At 35.3% G+C, this 15,991-nt stretch overlaps 2 protein-coding genes across 3 annotated transcripts in view; both read right to left on the bottom strand.

Moving 5' to 3' along the window:
- Positions 1 to 15,991, bottom strand: part of LOC132703351 (protein phosphatase Slingshot) — a 200,946-nt gene that overhangs the window by 168,356 nt on the left and 16,599 nt on the right. The gene's annotated exons all lie outside the window — the stretch shown is intronic.
- LOC132703879 (uncharacterized) lies at positions 11,361 to 11,899 on the bottom strand. The gene has a single exon (XM_060673394.1). It carries the CDS (start codon positions 11,865 to 11,867, stop codon positions 11,433 to 11,435), a length of 435 nt encoding a protein of 144 aa, XP_060529377.1. The 5' UTR covers positions 11,868 to 11,899; the 3' UTR covers positions 11,361 to 11,432.

The following is a 15,991-nucleotide window of genomic DNA, read 5'->3' as shown; positions in this document are numbered from 1 at the left end:
AGAGATGTACCTACCATACTTTAGAAACCCCCTACTCCCCTTTGGAGGTGATGAAATAAGTTTTGGCATAAAATATAAGTTCCTCGTATTACTTTGATATAAGTATAAGTCTTGCCTGTTTTTTTTTTTAAAGGAGGTTCAAACCCGTGCGAGGTGAGGTTTGATATATGAAACAGACCAGTCATGGGGACACGAGATATGGAAAGTTTGCTGCCAACACTGCATATATAAGGAATCACGAACCATTCAGGTAAAATTTTGAAAACACATATTTATGGCAATATAGAACCTCTCTTTTTTTTAACAGGAATATTGAGACTTAGACCAGTATCTTTTTAAGTAGGCATGTGGGGTAAAGAAGACGCAGAAGCTTCAGTCGGGTACCATCGGTAACGTAGGCGATTGATATATTTCCACCACTACATATGTTGGATTGGAATTTCCCATTTGATGCTTTGACTGACTAAATGAGGAAACTTGGAGGTAAGCTCTTACGGAATTCTATCGAAATATGTTTAGTAACATATTGGTGCATTACTCTGTCTTCCAGTCAGTTTCACATAAACTTTGCACGTATTATAGAAATGCCACCTACTTTTTTTGTGTTAATATTATTGAAAGTAGTAGCTGGTAGCTGTAGTCGTAAGCCCAGAGAGTCTCTGTTTTGAACATAATACACAAAATGGGGCGTTCAAAAACAATAGACTGCATGCCTTTTAGAGTCGGCGTAAACTATGGTCATATACCCCTGATCAAATTCAGAACTAGAAAATCGTTGTGTCTCTGCATTAAAAATAATAGTAAAATTTATTGTAGGCACCTAGTAGAGTATCGAAAATTTCCATTTTTAGTGCCAAATTGGTTACTCCAGTAAATTCCAACTGTTCTAATTTTTTTTAATAATTTATGATGTTAGTGAGTTTCATTGCGATTATTTGTTACTTAAATTTTCTGCGTATTAAACCTTAATTAACAATACGCTATTCGTTAACGCAGGTAGAATTAATGACGCTGACTGACCTGATTTTGTCCTGGGGGGCGTAGTACGGTAGTTTGTACTGTGATGTTTGGTAGTTTGGCAGTGAGCTCTCATTTATGAAACTGGGGAATGTTTCGTTATCTTCAAATCGTAAACACGTATCATTAGAATTATATTTTTAAAATATTGATTAGGACATGTACTAAGTAACTAAATGCTCTAGCGAAAATATTCACACATATTGCGGAAAACGTACAAATTTAAATTAGAGAAAATTAACTATTTTTAGAGGTTGGTTTTTCAAAAAGGTGGGGATTTAGTTAAAGAACAGATAGAGACTAAAGGGAAGCTCTATGAGAAAAATTAGAATTAAAAAGTCGATGTTTTCGTGTCTTAGCGAAAGATGGATTATTATTAAAAATAATACTTGCATTAATTGTTGTCACCATTTGTGAAAAATATGGAAAATATCCTCTAGGTTCGCATACCTTTTTTTTAATTTTTTAAGGTGGCTAACAAAATACACAGACAGAAAAGTTTAGATCCTGTTCGTTAATGTAGCGCATAGAAAAAAATTAGAAAAGAGAACGTTTCGTGTATGGCATACGTAGTTAGTACGGAATATTAATCTGAAGGCTGCAAGACAGTGAAAGAGTGATGCGCTTAAGTATGGTTCAGAGAGGTTATTTGGGCTGTAGAAGTTTTTCTTTGAACAGGGTTCAAATAGCGTCTCCTAGAGCGTTAGCAGAGAAGAGTATTACAGTATTTAATATAAGCGTCCAGATTTCATTATTGTTGAGATTGCATAGAAACACACTTTCATGTAGTAGTCGCAGCAGCTTTAAAGTATATGACTTTTTAGTTAAGATGCCTTTCGAGTTTGCTTTATGGATTGATAGGAAATTAAAGGGTAGATACAGATAAGTTACGAAAAAAAGTATGTACACTATCCTCAAAGATCAGCAATAAATGAAATTGATGAAATAGTAAAGTTGACTGCAATATCTTAAAATCATCAATAAGATAGATAAATTAATTTTGAAAATATTAAATAATAAAAATAGCAAAGAAAATCAAAATCATCAATAAGATAGATAAATTAATTTTGTAAATATTAAATAATAAAAATAAAATTATAATAGCAAAGAAAGCCTACCACGGCCACATACACATAATATTTTCGACATATGAACTTTTCCCAGATAAATAGTCAAATATTTCACGATACCTTAAAACAGAAGCATGCGGAAATATGTATGAAGTTAACGCACGGTAGATGGCTTAGTAAATTAAAAAGGTATACGGTTTCTAATATCCTACTTTATTAATGAAAATTTTAACCAGCTTTTTGTTTTGCAGATATTATTGGTGGTGCCTGCCAGCTTCCAGTTCCGAGAAAAGAAATCCAACACTTTTCGTCTTTATTTCCCCTGTCCTTTGTGCGCAATAAAAGTACAGTTTGTACCCGCGAGGGTACACATTCGCAGAATTATATGTTTTTAAAATAAATGTTTTGGTCAATATTCACTAGGTGGGGTTACCTTATTAAAGAAAATCTTATTCCAAGAGGGGACACTAGTTTACATTCGAACCGCTAGGGGGTGCAGATGGTCACGCGAACAATATGAACAAGTCTCATTGACGCCATTGCTTTTCTTAGGGGTGGGAAAATATCTGGGCTCTGATTGGCTTCGCCGCCATCGCAAACTAGAGGTGGGGAGATTGATTAAACCGCATTTCTGGTTGCTTATCCAATGGGGACCAGTTTCAAGGGATTATGGGTAAAGGCGGAGGAGCTAGAGAGTCGTGGGGAAGGAGGATACGCCCACAAAAGTGAGAGGAGTGGGGGAAGCCTATATTATACTTAATCACTACTAACGCACTTGTGTCACATCCCGTGAGACAATGTATCGCCAAAAACAATTTTTTTGTTTCTCCCAAACTTTCAACTATGTTCTGAATTGATAAGAAACGTTTATCTTTCAAATGCCCTAATTTAATAAATAGTCTGCAACCGTGTATTTGCTCCGTAACGACGTAATGATGTAGAAGTAAAATCATGCTCTCTCTCTCTGCCAGGACGTGTATCCACGTATCAGTCTTTTTTGAATATCTGTCCTTTCTTTATCACGGGTTACGATGAAGACGTTTTCCGATCCTCCTTCTATTATCATTGATTCGTCTTAATCTAACAAACTTTCCGGATTCTTCATAACATTATCCATCATAAAAATTAAAAAGGATTTCTTATTGGCCGATGATTTGAGAATAAAAATTTTCTCAAATCATCCGCCAATAAGAAATCCTTTTTAATTTTTATGGTGGATAGTGGAATCTTTCGGGATCCGGAAACTTTATATTTAGTCTTAATGACCGGAAGATGTAATTAACAAAAAAAAAACTATAAATCTTCTGGGATTGCATTTGCGACCACTACATATTCTTTTCAAAAATATTTGTAACAAGTCGTTGAATGAAGAAGTAGGTTTCAATTACTGAATGAGAACCATAATAACAATAATATGAGAATGTTTATTCATTTTGAGTAACACTTCACTTTTCTTCTGACGCAAGAACATGCTTTCGTTCTGCATGCCTTGAAACACTGGCTTGGAGAAACCCTTGTTTTGATCCCGAGGAAACCATAGCTTCGTGACGTATGTTAATGTTAGATGGAACATCATCCATTGTCACAAACTTAGAGAGAGCTGACAGTCATTCCTGCTATAGTCTGTCTAGTATTCAGTTCTTAATGCCAAGAACATACAAGTCCGCATAATTTTTCTCTAAAACGACTGCCAAAATATTGGCACTGTGGGCAAAAATTTCGGGCAATGGCAGATTTCGGCTACTGCGATAACATTTATATTAACCGCGCTTTCACTTAGACGGAAAAAATCATATTTCAAAAACTAGACAGGAGACACCGTTTTTTTTTTAAACTTCCTCATATACTTTTACCACAGACAATATAAGAATAAATATTCAATTGCTGCTAGATATACAACAAGATTCCAGAAAACCAACAAAATATTAAAAAGCTTATATATAAAAATAATATAATAATATAAATAAAATAAGCGGAACTTAAGTATTTATTCTATAATCCAGAGATTTTAAGCCCTTTTTAGAGAATCTGTTATATATACTAAATTCGTAAACGTAAAGTCCCCTACATTCAAAAATTATTAATTTAATATTAAAATATTTACTGATGAAAGATTGTGAATGTAAATGTGTAATAGTTATTAATAACATTAAAACCTATGTCAAAAAAGTTGAACATAGAATTTCGGGATTTTTACCTTTTTTAAGGTGCAAACATAGCGGCATTGCAAAGTTTCGTTGATATAATTAATCGCGATCACAATTAATATGATATACTATAAAAACATTTTTTCGGCATACTGATTGACGATAACTGTTCCATTGCAATTTGCTAAACAAAATCGTTGGGGGTTTAATTATTGGCATGACATTTAAAATTATTTAATGCAATTTCCCATGCAATTCCGTTATCAAACCGCAAATAATTTGAATACAGTTTAAAATGTCTCGAATATATTAACGCAAGTTCAACGCTGCGAAAAAAGAGTCTTTTGTATTCAGCGCATACCATTAACCTCTTTATTTCGACCGTTCCGAAAAAGAAATACAGCGTGCCGCAACAGAAAAAAAAAGCTTTTGGCAAACTTTGTACAGTTAGACCCATAAACGGGTTTGCCTTTGTTTATTTATATGTTCCGTGTCTACATACGACATCGGAATACTTCCACAAATTGGGGGTCCCCAAATAAATAAAACATCATGTGCGGATGACGATTGTAATCTAAATTGACACAGTTTAATAGAAATAAAACGGTAGCGTTATTTACGTAAATAATTTTTCGTGTTTAAAGTGAATCATGTTAAATCAATGTTTGGTTAGGTACAGAGCTTTTTTTTTGCTAAATCAAGATAAGATTTTTCTTGCACGGTGAAATGATAAATATATGAAAATATTCTCTCTATATAACATTTAATTTATTTGCCCTTCTCCTTATTGGGTGGAGAACTATAGGGTACTTAGACAAAAATTTAGCAAGATAAAATTAATATTAATAATACTAAGGATTTTGAGAAGGTAATTTGGGGTCTCTAAATACTAGGGATGGAATCTGTGGTTAATAATAAATACGTAGCTATTTTTGCCCGATTGGTAATAGTATATTATGCAACAAGTGCGGTAAACGGCATTTGACTCGCAAGTTTATTTGACACGAGCGGAGCGAGTATTTAATAAACGAGTGAGTTAAAAAGTTTACCGAACGTGTTGCATACTATACGTTTTCTACGACCGTTAGTTTTAGGGTACATTTTCGCAAAACACGAATACATTCACTGACATGACTGTGAGAATTGACAAACGTCAAAATTCAAAGCGTGGGAAATATTTCCGAAAACATCCGATTGCTCCTAAACCCGTGCGGTAAAATCCCGGAAATGTCCGAAGTGGCTCGAATTCGTGGGAAACGAAACTGACGTGGTAAACCAGCATGCCAGATCGGTGTATAATTAGGTATTTTAAGACGGGAGTAGAAAAAAACAAATTACCAATTCCGCGCTCTCAAATTCTCAAATTCAAATTTTTGTTATAACTTAATCATAATTTAAAAAAAATAGTTATTAAATGTTTATCGTGGGTGTTTCACAAATGTTCCAAGAACTATAACATGAGATATATCGATACACAGGGTTAGTAAAAAGTACCGGAACGCTTAAATATCTCGAAGGCCTCCAGAGCTAGAACGCTAAAATTCAATACGGGGGGTGTTTGAATATGCAGAATTGTAACAAAAATAAATAGGGCCTTTCATTTAAAATAACAATATTATATCTTGTAACGTAAAAATTGGTAAATTTAACATAAAGTCTCACAATTTCAAGTTTTTTTCGATTAATTACTAAGCTACGGCAACACCGCTTTTAGAAGGTAATGGAATAGTTAAACATCTCCAAAACTGCCAAAGTTAGAATGATAAAACTCAATACGTGGGGGTTTTTGAATATGCAGAATTCAAAAATGATATGCGCAATTCGATGCAACACAAATAAATCTGAAAACATTTCTGTTAGTATTTTTAAACTCTGCATTTTCAAAAACTACGAGGTATTGAATTTTGTCGTTCCGGCTTTTGGCATTTTTGCAGAAATTTAAGCGTTTTATTAACAGTATTTCTCTTTATCCCCTTACGTCCGACATTCATTTATTTTGATAATACCGTAACCCACAAAGGTCAAAAAATCAGTTAGGAGTGTTAACAAACTCGCAACTTCGTAAAATATGCTAAAAGGGAACCCACATTTTATCATCTTATAATTTTCGAGAACAAACTTTATAACGTTACAAACTTTTTTTAAAGCGAGTCATTTCGAATTTCTGCCAATGTGATAGAACCGTTCGCGTCTAACACGACCAAGCATATATCTAAACGGATACTTTATATGGGTCGCCCTCAATTTTAAAAATAAATACTTAATGAACCTTAAGTAGTTCAGGACATTAAAAATCTAATAAATTTTTTATTTTCGTCTTAAAGCGATTCGGATCTATTAGCGCCTGTGTAATAAATATACGCTTTAAGAGCGCCACAAATTCTGCTTTATTACGGAGGCCTAAGCTGTTAAAAAGAGATGACGTTATTGTTTAGCTCAACTTACAGTTAAAACCTCTTATATACATTCTTCCTTTAAACAAATAACGTTTGTGAGTCACAAAATACTGAAAGACAAATATGTGATTTATTAATATTACGTACATAAAAAATAAAAAAAAAGTAAAATGTTAATACTATTGATGGAAATAGCACCCAGTTCTACAATATCAAGAACCAATGGCAACACTTTTCTAGGCAACCCAGTTTTCCAAGCAATGACACGGAACATTTCATAAAAATGGCGAAAACAATTTTTTTGATGATTCGATTTAATTATGATTAAATTGGTCCCTACGAGGCCTATCCAATTCTGCAATCATATATCTTTTTTTAACAGTTTAACAACCTTTACAACACTCCAAAAAGAATCAATTTCACCAGAACATCGATTAAAACAATTTCCGATCATAATAGTGTATTATGCAACAAATTTGATAAACTCCATTTTAGCGGAGTGACTGAAAAAGTTTGCATTAACCGAAAAGTTAACCGAACGCATACTATACTTTTTCTACGACCGTTAGCTTTTGGGGTACATTTTCGCAAAACAACACGAATACATTCACTGACACGACCGTCAGAATTAAAATCCTGGAAATGTCCGATGTAGGTCGGATACGAGGGAAACAAAACTGAAGTGGTAAAGCGACGCTTTCCGCAAGCTAGATCGGTTTGCAATTAGGCATTTTACAGACGGGAGTAGAAAAACTTCTTAAGTCACCTGTTTATTAAACACTCGCTCCGCTGTACTCCGCTCGTGCCACATAAACTCGAGACTCAAATGCCGTTTGCCGCACTTGTAGAAGGGAGAACACCAACCAAGCTGACGCCTTGAAGTCACACTTTCTGGATGCTTGATCGGTGCATAATTGACTATTTTACAGTAGGGAGTAGAAAAAATATCTAATTTAATGGTAATGATTCTATTGCGGATATGTAAACTCACAGGAGATTAGGTAATGTGGAAGCTGACCCGCGCAGGTGAATTTGGTAATGGAAAATTAAGTTTGACGCCGTCTTCTGCCTTTATATTTTTCAAAGCAAGACAATTACAGTTTTGATTTTTAAAAGTTAGATATAACGATGTTCAAAATTGCACAAACCAGCACGATACATTTAATCGGAGGACATATTTTCTCCATTTGCGTTCCTTGTTGCGAATAGTAAGGAATTGAATAACTGCAACATAGATTTGGCCACATTTAATATAATAATAATAATAATACGACTTTCTAACATTTAAAAAAAAGGCAAAAAGAATTATTAGAATTATTAACTACGCTTGTCATCGACATCCTTTAACAACTGGATCCTGCGTTCCGAGACCGATCGGCTCTTTTTAAATTCTTTGGAGTTCTTCCACAGCCACATCCTGCAGTCTTTTTTCCAAAAATACGCGATGTCGTTTCTGCTATATATTTTCCCATGGTAATTCAGCGCTTCTTGCTTTATAATAACAGACTCGTTAGTAAGTAAATCGCGGGTTTCTATTCCGCGCAACGCCTCATTTTTCAAATCCATTCCTCTCAATTTTTTTAAAAACTGTTCTGAATGTGCCTCCCCGGACGCTTCTGCGGTTGATCTGGTGGCGCGCAAGTCCAATAAATTTCGTCCACTGTGGTGATTCAAATCGCTCGTGGAAGCTGACCTGTACATGGAAATTCGCTACTGGAAGTTTTATACTTTGACAGCGTCTTCTGACATATTTTTGAAACTATGACAGTTACCGTTTTGACGATTTGAAATCAGATATAACGATGTTAGAAACTGCACAAAGCAGCACGACATTTTTTATCTGAGAATAATTTTTTTCGCTTTTTTTAAAAGAATTCCATAAAAGTTCCTCGATTAGATTTCAAGAAAATACACATAGTGTAAATCGAGGAGGGACCACCTTTTGAAAAACTTTCAAAAAGTTTTTTATTCGAATTAGGCTCTGCAAAAAAGTATAACATAAACATAAGCTTTGGGTATTTATTTGGCGCATTTTAAAGGCTAATCTAACACAACGAATAATTGGCTCATCTCTCCTTGAACGTGAAGGAGAGATGGACCGTAAACTAATTTAATTCCTTTTTCCCATTTTGATATTTGGGGCGGCACCGCATAGTTGGCAAGTGCTGGTGTTTTAATTTTCGAGATCATCAAAGGTTTCTTCTCCACTAGACGAATCATCCAAGGTTACATCTTCATCAGATTCTGATCAGATTCGCGCTTGCGTATTTTTTTAAACACCTTTTCTGTAGATTTTGATGCTTTCTTTTTGGAAGGTTTTTCTTTCGTCTGCTTGGATGGCTGAGCTGTTTGTTTGTGTCTTTGCTTCTTCTGGCGAATACGAGTCATGTGAGTTGGTGAAGTTAAGTTCCCCATTAGGCTAGTTCGAGCCTTCTTCATCGTTGATGTTATAATAGGAACATGAGAGAGCTAGTGAAGTAGTTTTCCAGGTGTTACTTTTCCTTTAGGAGGTTCTTTGGAAAACATCACTTTCTAACTGCATTTTGGAAGAGACTGGTTGAGGGAAATCACGTTCCCAAAGAGGCGTTTGGGGATACATTTCTTGCGAAGAAGTTTCTGGGGATACTTAGGCCTCCCCTAAAAGTTTGCCGAACTGGAACCGATTTAACCTCCTATTGGGATTACATTTGATCATTCTCCTGCATAAATCGTAATCATGCCCTTTAAGGCTCTTGAAGAAGGCTCGATCGAGCGGTTGCAAATAATGCGTTGTGTGACTGGGCAAGCAATAAAATAATATCATTGTCCTCTGCGAATTGTAATGTCTCGAGTTTAGTCGTGTGAGAAGTGTGTCCGTCTACAATGGGTAAAACCTTTCCGGGGTAGAAGTCATTTTGTAAGCAATCCAAGAAAATGTCTGACGTCACATATGCTGACTTTTCTGACATACGTACACGTGAGCCGGGTGGCATTCCCTCAGACCATTACGTTTTAGAATTTTTTCCCTTCAATCCCTTCTGCGTTACAGTAAGCAACTATAGTAATCGTTTCGCCTTTTTCGCTAGCGCTAATTGAGGGTACACTTTTAGATCCTCTTTTAGCCAGCATCAGCCCAGCTCGAGTGTTTAGCTGTAGACCTGTCTCGTCTGTATTATAAATGTTGACAGGCTTGTCAAACAAACCATTCTCAGAGAGTAAATTATCAAGCTCCTTGAAATATTTGCCTACAATATCTTTAGACTTACCCAACGCTCGACCTATGGAAGTGTTTTCAGCTTTGTGAACTGTAATGTCTGAATTTTGCCTTAAAAAAGAATGCAGCCATACGTAACTAGTTTTACCTAAAAATTCCAACAATTTCCTGCAACATTTTTAACAACCAAGAGTTTATTTATCTCACCATCTTCGCGATTAAATTTATGTTGAATTCCAAGACGTTCGGCTAAATTGTAGGCCGTTATGCGTACTCTCTAGTCGATGCAAAGTTTCTTTTTTGTTATTTTTTGATATGGGCAGCGAGGCTTCTGTTTCTCTACCAAGCATGCTACCAGGGCCCAAACAGTCGGTTTTATTTAGGTTGCCAGTGGCAAGTCTGCATTTAAAAGTTGTTTTTGGAATACCGAATGAGTTTGCTGCTTCGTTCCCACCCATTTCGCCAAACACTACTGCAGTAATGGCAGAAGATAAATTATCTGCAGACCAACAGTTCCTTTAATCCATATTGCGCTTGCGGGTTTACTGATTAGGAATTCTGTAACAACAAAATTAGGTCCAGCTCGCCTATACCCCTATATCTCTCCTAAAAGCGGAGGATAGATGGACCAGTAAGTGCCCCAGCAGTTAAACGCGTGAACGCTACGCGTTTGAGATTCGGTGCATCCCGCAATACATATCTGCCTATGCCATGCCCAAACTTATACCCAAAACTTACCTCAAGTGAATACGAAATTTTCCGATACCTTTGCTGTACAGACTCACAAACAATTGTACTACCAATCATCAACTAACCCTTTCTCATGATCCCACGCCGTCGAAGCAAGCATAGTTGCACGGTGTGCGAAAAATCGCGGTTGGTCTGTCTCACCTATTGGTCCCTCTCCTCGATTTACCCTAATATGAAGTTGCACCGCCCGGCACCTGACTTTTCAAATCCATTTCCCTCAATTTAAAAAAAAATCTGAATGTGAAGCCCCGGACGTTTCTGCGCTCGAAGATGAATTTAGTGGACTGCGGTTATTCATGTCGATTGTGGAAGACAAACTGCGCATGGGAATTTGGTACTTGAAATTTAAAAACTTGACAGCTTTTTCTGGGACTATATTTTTGAAAGCAAGACAGTCACAGTTTTGATGTTTAGAATTTTTAGTAGATAGTAGATTTCAAGCAAACACATATAGCATGAAAGTTGCAATAATATTCGATAAGATTTACTTATGAAAGTCATAGAAACTTCCAAACAACAAGATGATTTCAGTAAATATACATAATATGGGGATACGAAAAATTTTAGCGGTACACCATGACTTTGGTCATTCGCTTCGGCTCTTATCTCTCAAAAGAAAGATATTTGATCTTGACAATAGACAAAAATCTATAAGTACTCAACCGTCCTAGCTAAATCGGAAGTAGCTTCATTGAACGCTGCAATTGCGTTCCGTGTATTCTCGACTGTCGTAAAGAGTAAGGAATTAAATAATCAAAATGTAGATTTAAACAAATTTAATGTCACCTTATCACATCGTTTCCTAACTAGTATTGAATAGATAATAAATAGAACTTTGGAACAGGACAAAAATAATTTATTAAGTACGCTTTTCCTCGGCATCCTTAATCAATTGGATTCTACGTTCGGCGACCGACCGGTTCTTTTTAAATTCTTTACAGTTCTTCCACAGCCACATCCTGCAGTCCTTTTTCCAAAAGTACGCGATGTCGTTTCGACTATATATTTTTCCTTGATAATTCAGAGCTTCCTCCTTCACAAGCACAGGCTCGTTAGTCAGCAAATCTCGTGTTTCTATTCCTCCCGGCACATGATCGTTCAAATCCATTTCCCTTATTTTTTGTAAAAAAAATTCTGAATGTGCCGCCCCGGACGCTTCTGCGCTCGATCTGGTCGCGCGCAAGTCTGATGAATTTAGTCGACTGCGGTTGTTCAAGTCGCTTGTGGAAGACGACCTGCGCATGGGAATTTGGTACTTGAAATTTAAAACATTGACAGTGTCTTCTGGCATCATATTTTTGAAAGCGTGACATTTACCGTTTTGACGTTTGAAAGTCAGGTATAACGATGTTAGATATTGCACAAAGCACCACGGCACTATTTATCTGGGATTTTAATTTTCGCTTTTTTGAAAATAATTCTATAAGAGTAGATTTTAAGAAAACAAATACCTTCTTTCAATTAGGTGTATCAATACTATTTACAAATCTTATGGATTCCTCCTGTGTCAGTAATTACGTCACGTTTCACCAATCATCCTGTTGGCTTCCTCAGAACTTAACTGAAACTGGTAGTACCGGCTTATATACTGTCTGAGAGGGGCGGAGCTAAAAAAATTTGTCGGCCTTCACGATTCTAAAATTTCTGGTTTCTACTAACTCCCTAAGATTCCCAAGCTAGCATTAAGCCTTCGACCCATTGCTAGCACCTTTAGTTCTTTAGTTCTTTAACCTATTCTCTAGCAAAATACCTAGCTTCAATATTAAAACCCTGATAAACTGATAGTTTCGTATTTAATTCCTTTCACCTCATTGAACAATTAAAAACCCTTACATCAGATCCAAACGATATTCTGGTTAGTTTCCGACGTCCCTCTTTACTAAAGTCTCTATTCCTGAAACCCCTCAGCATTATTTTAGATATATTAAAATTCGAGAATCTTGGAAGGCTTTTCTTACTTGGTCTCATGGTCAAGAATCACTCCCAGATTTTCTTAATCATTTAAACTTCATACATCCTAAAGTTTTACCATTGAATTAAAAACTAATACTAATCTTCCATCCTTGGATAATTTTATTAATAGAAAATCAAATCTAACATTAGGTTATTCAGTTTACAGAAAACTCTCTCTTGTTTACAGCGCCTTAAAAATGTCTTAACCCGAATCACTGAACCCAGAATTAAAACACCTAACATCTCTAATAATTTCCTCATTGGAGATATTAGCGTTCCATCACAAAATACACTTCATCGCAACGTCCAAAGAAAATGAGTTCGCAAACAACCCTACACTTGCCACAGTGGTTCTTATAAATAATATATCAAAACCTCTAAAACCAGATTTGTCCAAAAATCTTTCGCCATTTTAAATAGCAACTGGACTAAAAGAATACGAAAGAATCTTAAGACTACGAGTATTGAACTCATTAGCAGTTGCCAAGGACTATCATGAAACCAGACATACAATTTTATTGGATTAAACTAAAACTCTTGCATGGAAGCAAGAAAAGTCCAAAGATCCATAGAAATCTCCAAACAACCAATCAATCTTAACCGCGACTCCTTTACATTCACCAATATGAAAAGCAGTGCAGGAAAAAGTTTGGGGAAGTTTTTGAGTTATAACAAGACGTTGGGCCATTAACTCTCAAAAGAAAGATATTTGGTATTAGAAATAGATAAAAACACATTATAAGCACTTTGACTGGGAAAAACTTTTCCATCAGAGGCAAATCATATCATGAAGGGAAAGGAATTTAAACTAAAAACTTATATCCAATTAAAAAGAAAATTTCGACATTCATCAACATCAAACAAATGCGCCCTGCATTTGCGTAATATTCATTTAAAATATCAATTTTCCATTCACGACTGTCCTAATACGTTGTGTTCCCCCCATTTACATATTCGGTTCGATTTATTAAGGGGACCTCCCTCCAAGGGTTGACGAATGAGTAATGCGCCTTGGTGGCCTGTCGAGCAACCCTATTGTTTCCACCCTCGACGGACTGTGCGTGTGCGTACGGTATAATGGAGAGAATAATGCGTAGATATACGTAAATGGATAGATGTATGGTTCCGACGAGAGATAGAGTGGATGGATTAGGATACTGGTTTCGCAAAGAAGCTTGACAACAGGGACATAGATTTAACGGCTAATGTATTTGATAAAAGGACGTAACAACTGACCAAAAAACTCTAAAAGAACTTAGTCACCTATCGAATTATAATAAAACTGTTCAACTGCAATTACATGTCGGTGTGGCTGTGTTCAAGGAAATACCCAGTTATGCTCCGGTCAGCATGCACTTTCATTAAGCTTCATTGCAGCTTCATTAAGTACTGTCCCGAGCGATCGATTGTTTTTCGTAGAAATCTAAACCACTGATGATATGTTGATGTTCTTCAGTTCTGATGATTCTGCATGTTTTCTGTAATGGTCATATCACTCAGTGAATGTGCTAATATTGCTTTGCAAAAAATGTGAAAATCGTAAAAATACAGTATGCAATATATACACTTCTTCAGAAGCATGTTTATTAAACAACATTATATATTAAGTTGCATGGAGTGAGTTACAATACGGAATTAAGCATTGTGAATATTTTCTTAAATGAATTCCATCTATATGATTTTATATATATATATATATATATATATATATATATATATATATATATATATATATATATATATGAAACACAAATTTAAATTTCAAACAATTTATTTCAATTTAGACTTGCATCGACAAATTAAACATAGATTAAAACAAAAATGTTACAAACATCATGTTGAGAACCCTGCATGTTCCAAATCGAATCATAATTAGTTTTCTTGTACATTAGACGTCGCTGTCATTAACAATATCTATTTTTGTTTAATCAATAATACAACCCAACTAACATTTTTGTGTTACAACGGCAACGGTAACGGCTACGTTTCGATTATCGCGAAACGTTTTTGTTACTCTTATAAAACCATTATAGCACTTCAATAGAGTATCTTATAAAGTAAAGGTGACCATTGCCTTTAACATACAGAAATTTTTTTGCAGAAGTATATTTTCAAGTTTCATCGATATAGCTTAATTATTTTATTACTTAAAATCTCCTTTATGTTGATATATATGAAAATTCACGCCATATCAAAGGACCAGGTTGGCTACACCTCTATATATGTTGTGAGTAATGTTAAACGTCTACTTAAACGTAACACTTACCTAGGAGTCATAGCAATATTGCTCTTGTAATAAAACCCAAGGTAATTTTCAAATAACTATAGCTTGATAACTTAGCCAAAAAAAACTCCTTAAGTGGTATAAAAAAGTACAGAAAAAATCAATTGAAAACTATTAGTGTAATAAGGAGTTAATGAAAATACAGCGTGTAATTGCAGCTGGTCTATCATGCACCACCGTGGACGACATTAGCGTTTTGAGGGAATCTCGTAGATTTTTTTTTAATTTATAGGTAGTCAAGGAGGCCAAATGTACCGTCACTGCATGAAGCACGGAGGCAAGCCAATTCCGAACACGACGCGCCGGTACTTACATGTACTCGGACATCCATGAGATCGAGACCGGAATACGCGACGACTGGAAATCCATGAATGGACGATGGGGCCAGGTGCAGATGTTCGATCAGAAACTGGTCCCAGACCGGAATACACTCATTAACAAAACGTAGAGGTCATTACGTGGAACAAAAAACCGATGGTATAACGGAGATTTACAAGTATGCAAGGCGCAACATAAAGAACAATATACAATGTATGACTATCATGGGAAGCCTTCCTCACTTCGGTCTCTCATTTATTGCCGAAAGTTAGAAATAATACTTTTTATTTAACATCAGAACGCATATTACATTAAAATTAATTTTATGACAAGTCACAACAAATCTTAAATAAATTCTTAATTGTTAACCTGAAGTTTGTATGATTAAAATTTACTCTTCTTATATGCGATACATTTGTTTGATTAATTGTGTATTTTATACAATTTTAGATAAATTTCTCAATATATATAACGCAACTAGGTCCCACCGGTTTGGCGTATTAATAAAAAAAGAGTAACATTTTTCGATTTTTCTAATAGTTTTCAAAATTAATATTTAACCGCGCTTACATTCAAAAAGCAAAAACACAATACACAAAGCTTCAATAGAGACTTTAATATTATACTTGTTTCCGCATCCTTTTACTTTTCTGTTCCCACGGTCTAATATTTTTTTTAACGACCGCACAAAAGGTCTCATTCCCAATAAGTTTTTTTTCTAAATAATGTTAAAGATGCATCGAAGATGGTTCAACCGTGATTGTGAAAGGCATACAAAATCGGACGGTCGAATCACGTTCGGCAGGTAACGTAGAATAATTTTTATGGGAACTGATCAACTTGAATTTAGTATCAAATTTCAA

The sequence above is a fragment of the Cylas formicarius genome, unplaced genomic scaffold (assembly GCF_029955315.1).
Source record: "Cylas formicarius isolate icCylForm1 unplaced genomic scaffold, icCylForm1.1 PGA_scaffold_6__28_contigs__length_40554024, whole genome shotgun sequence".
Taxonomy (NCBI): Eukaryota; Metazoa; Arthropoda; class Insecta; order Coleoptera; family Brentidae; genus Cylas; species Cylas formicarius.
This window is presented reverse-complemented; position numbering and strand designations above follow the sequence as displayed.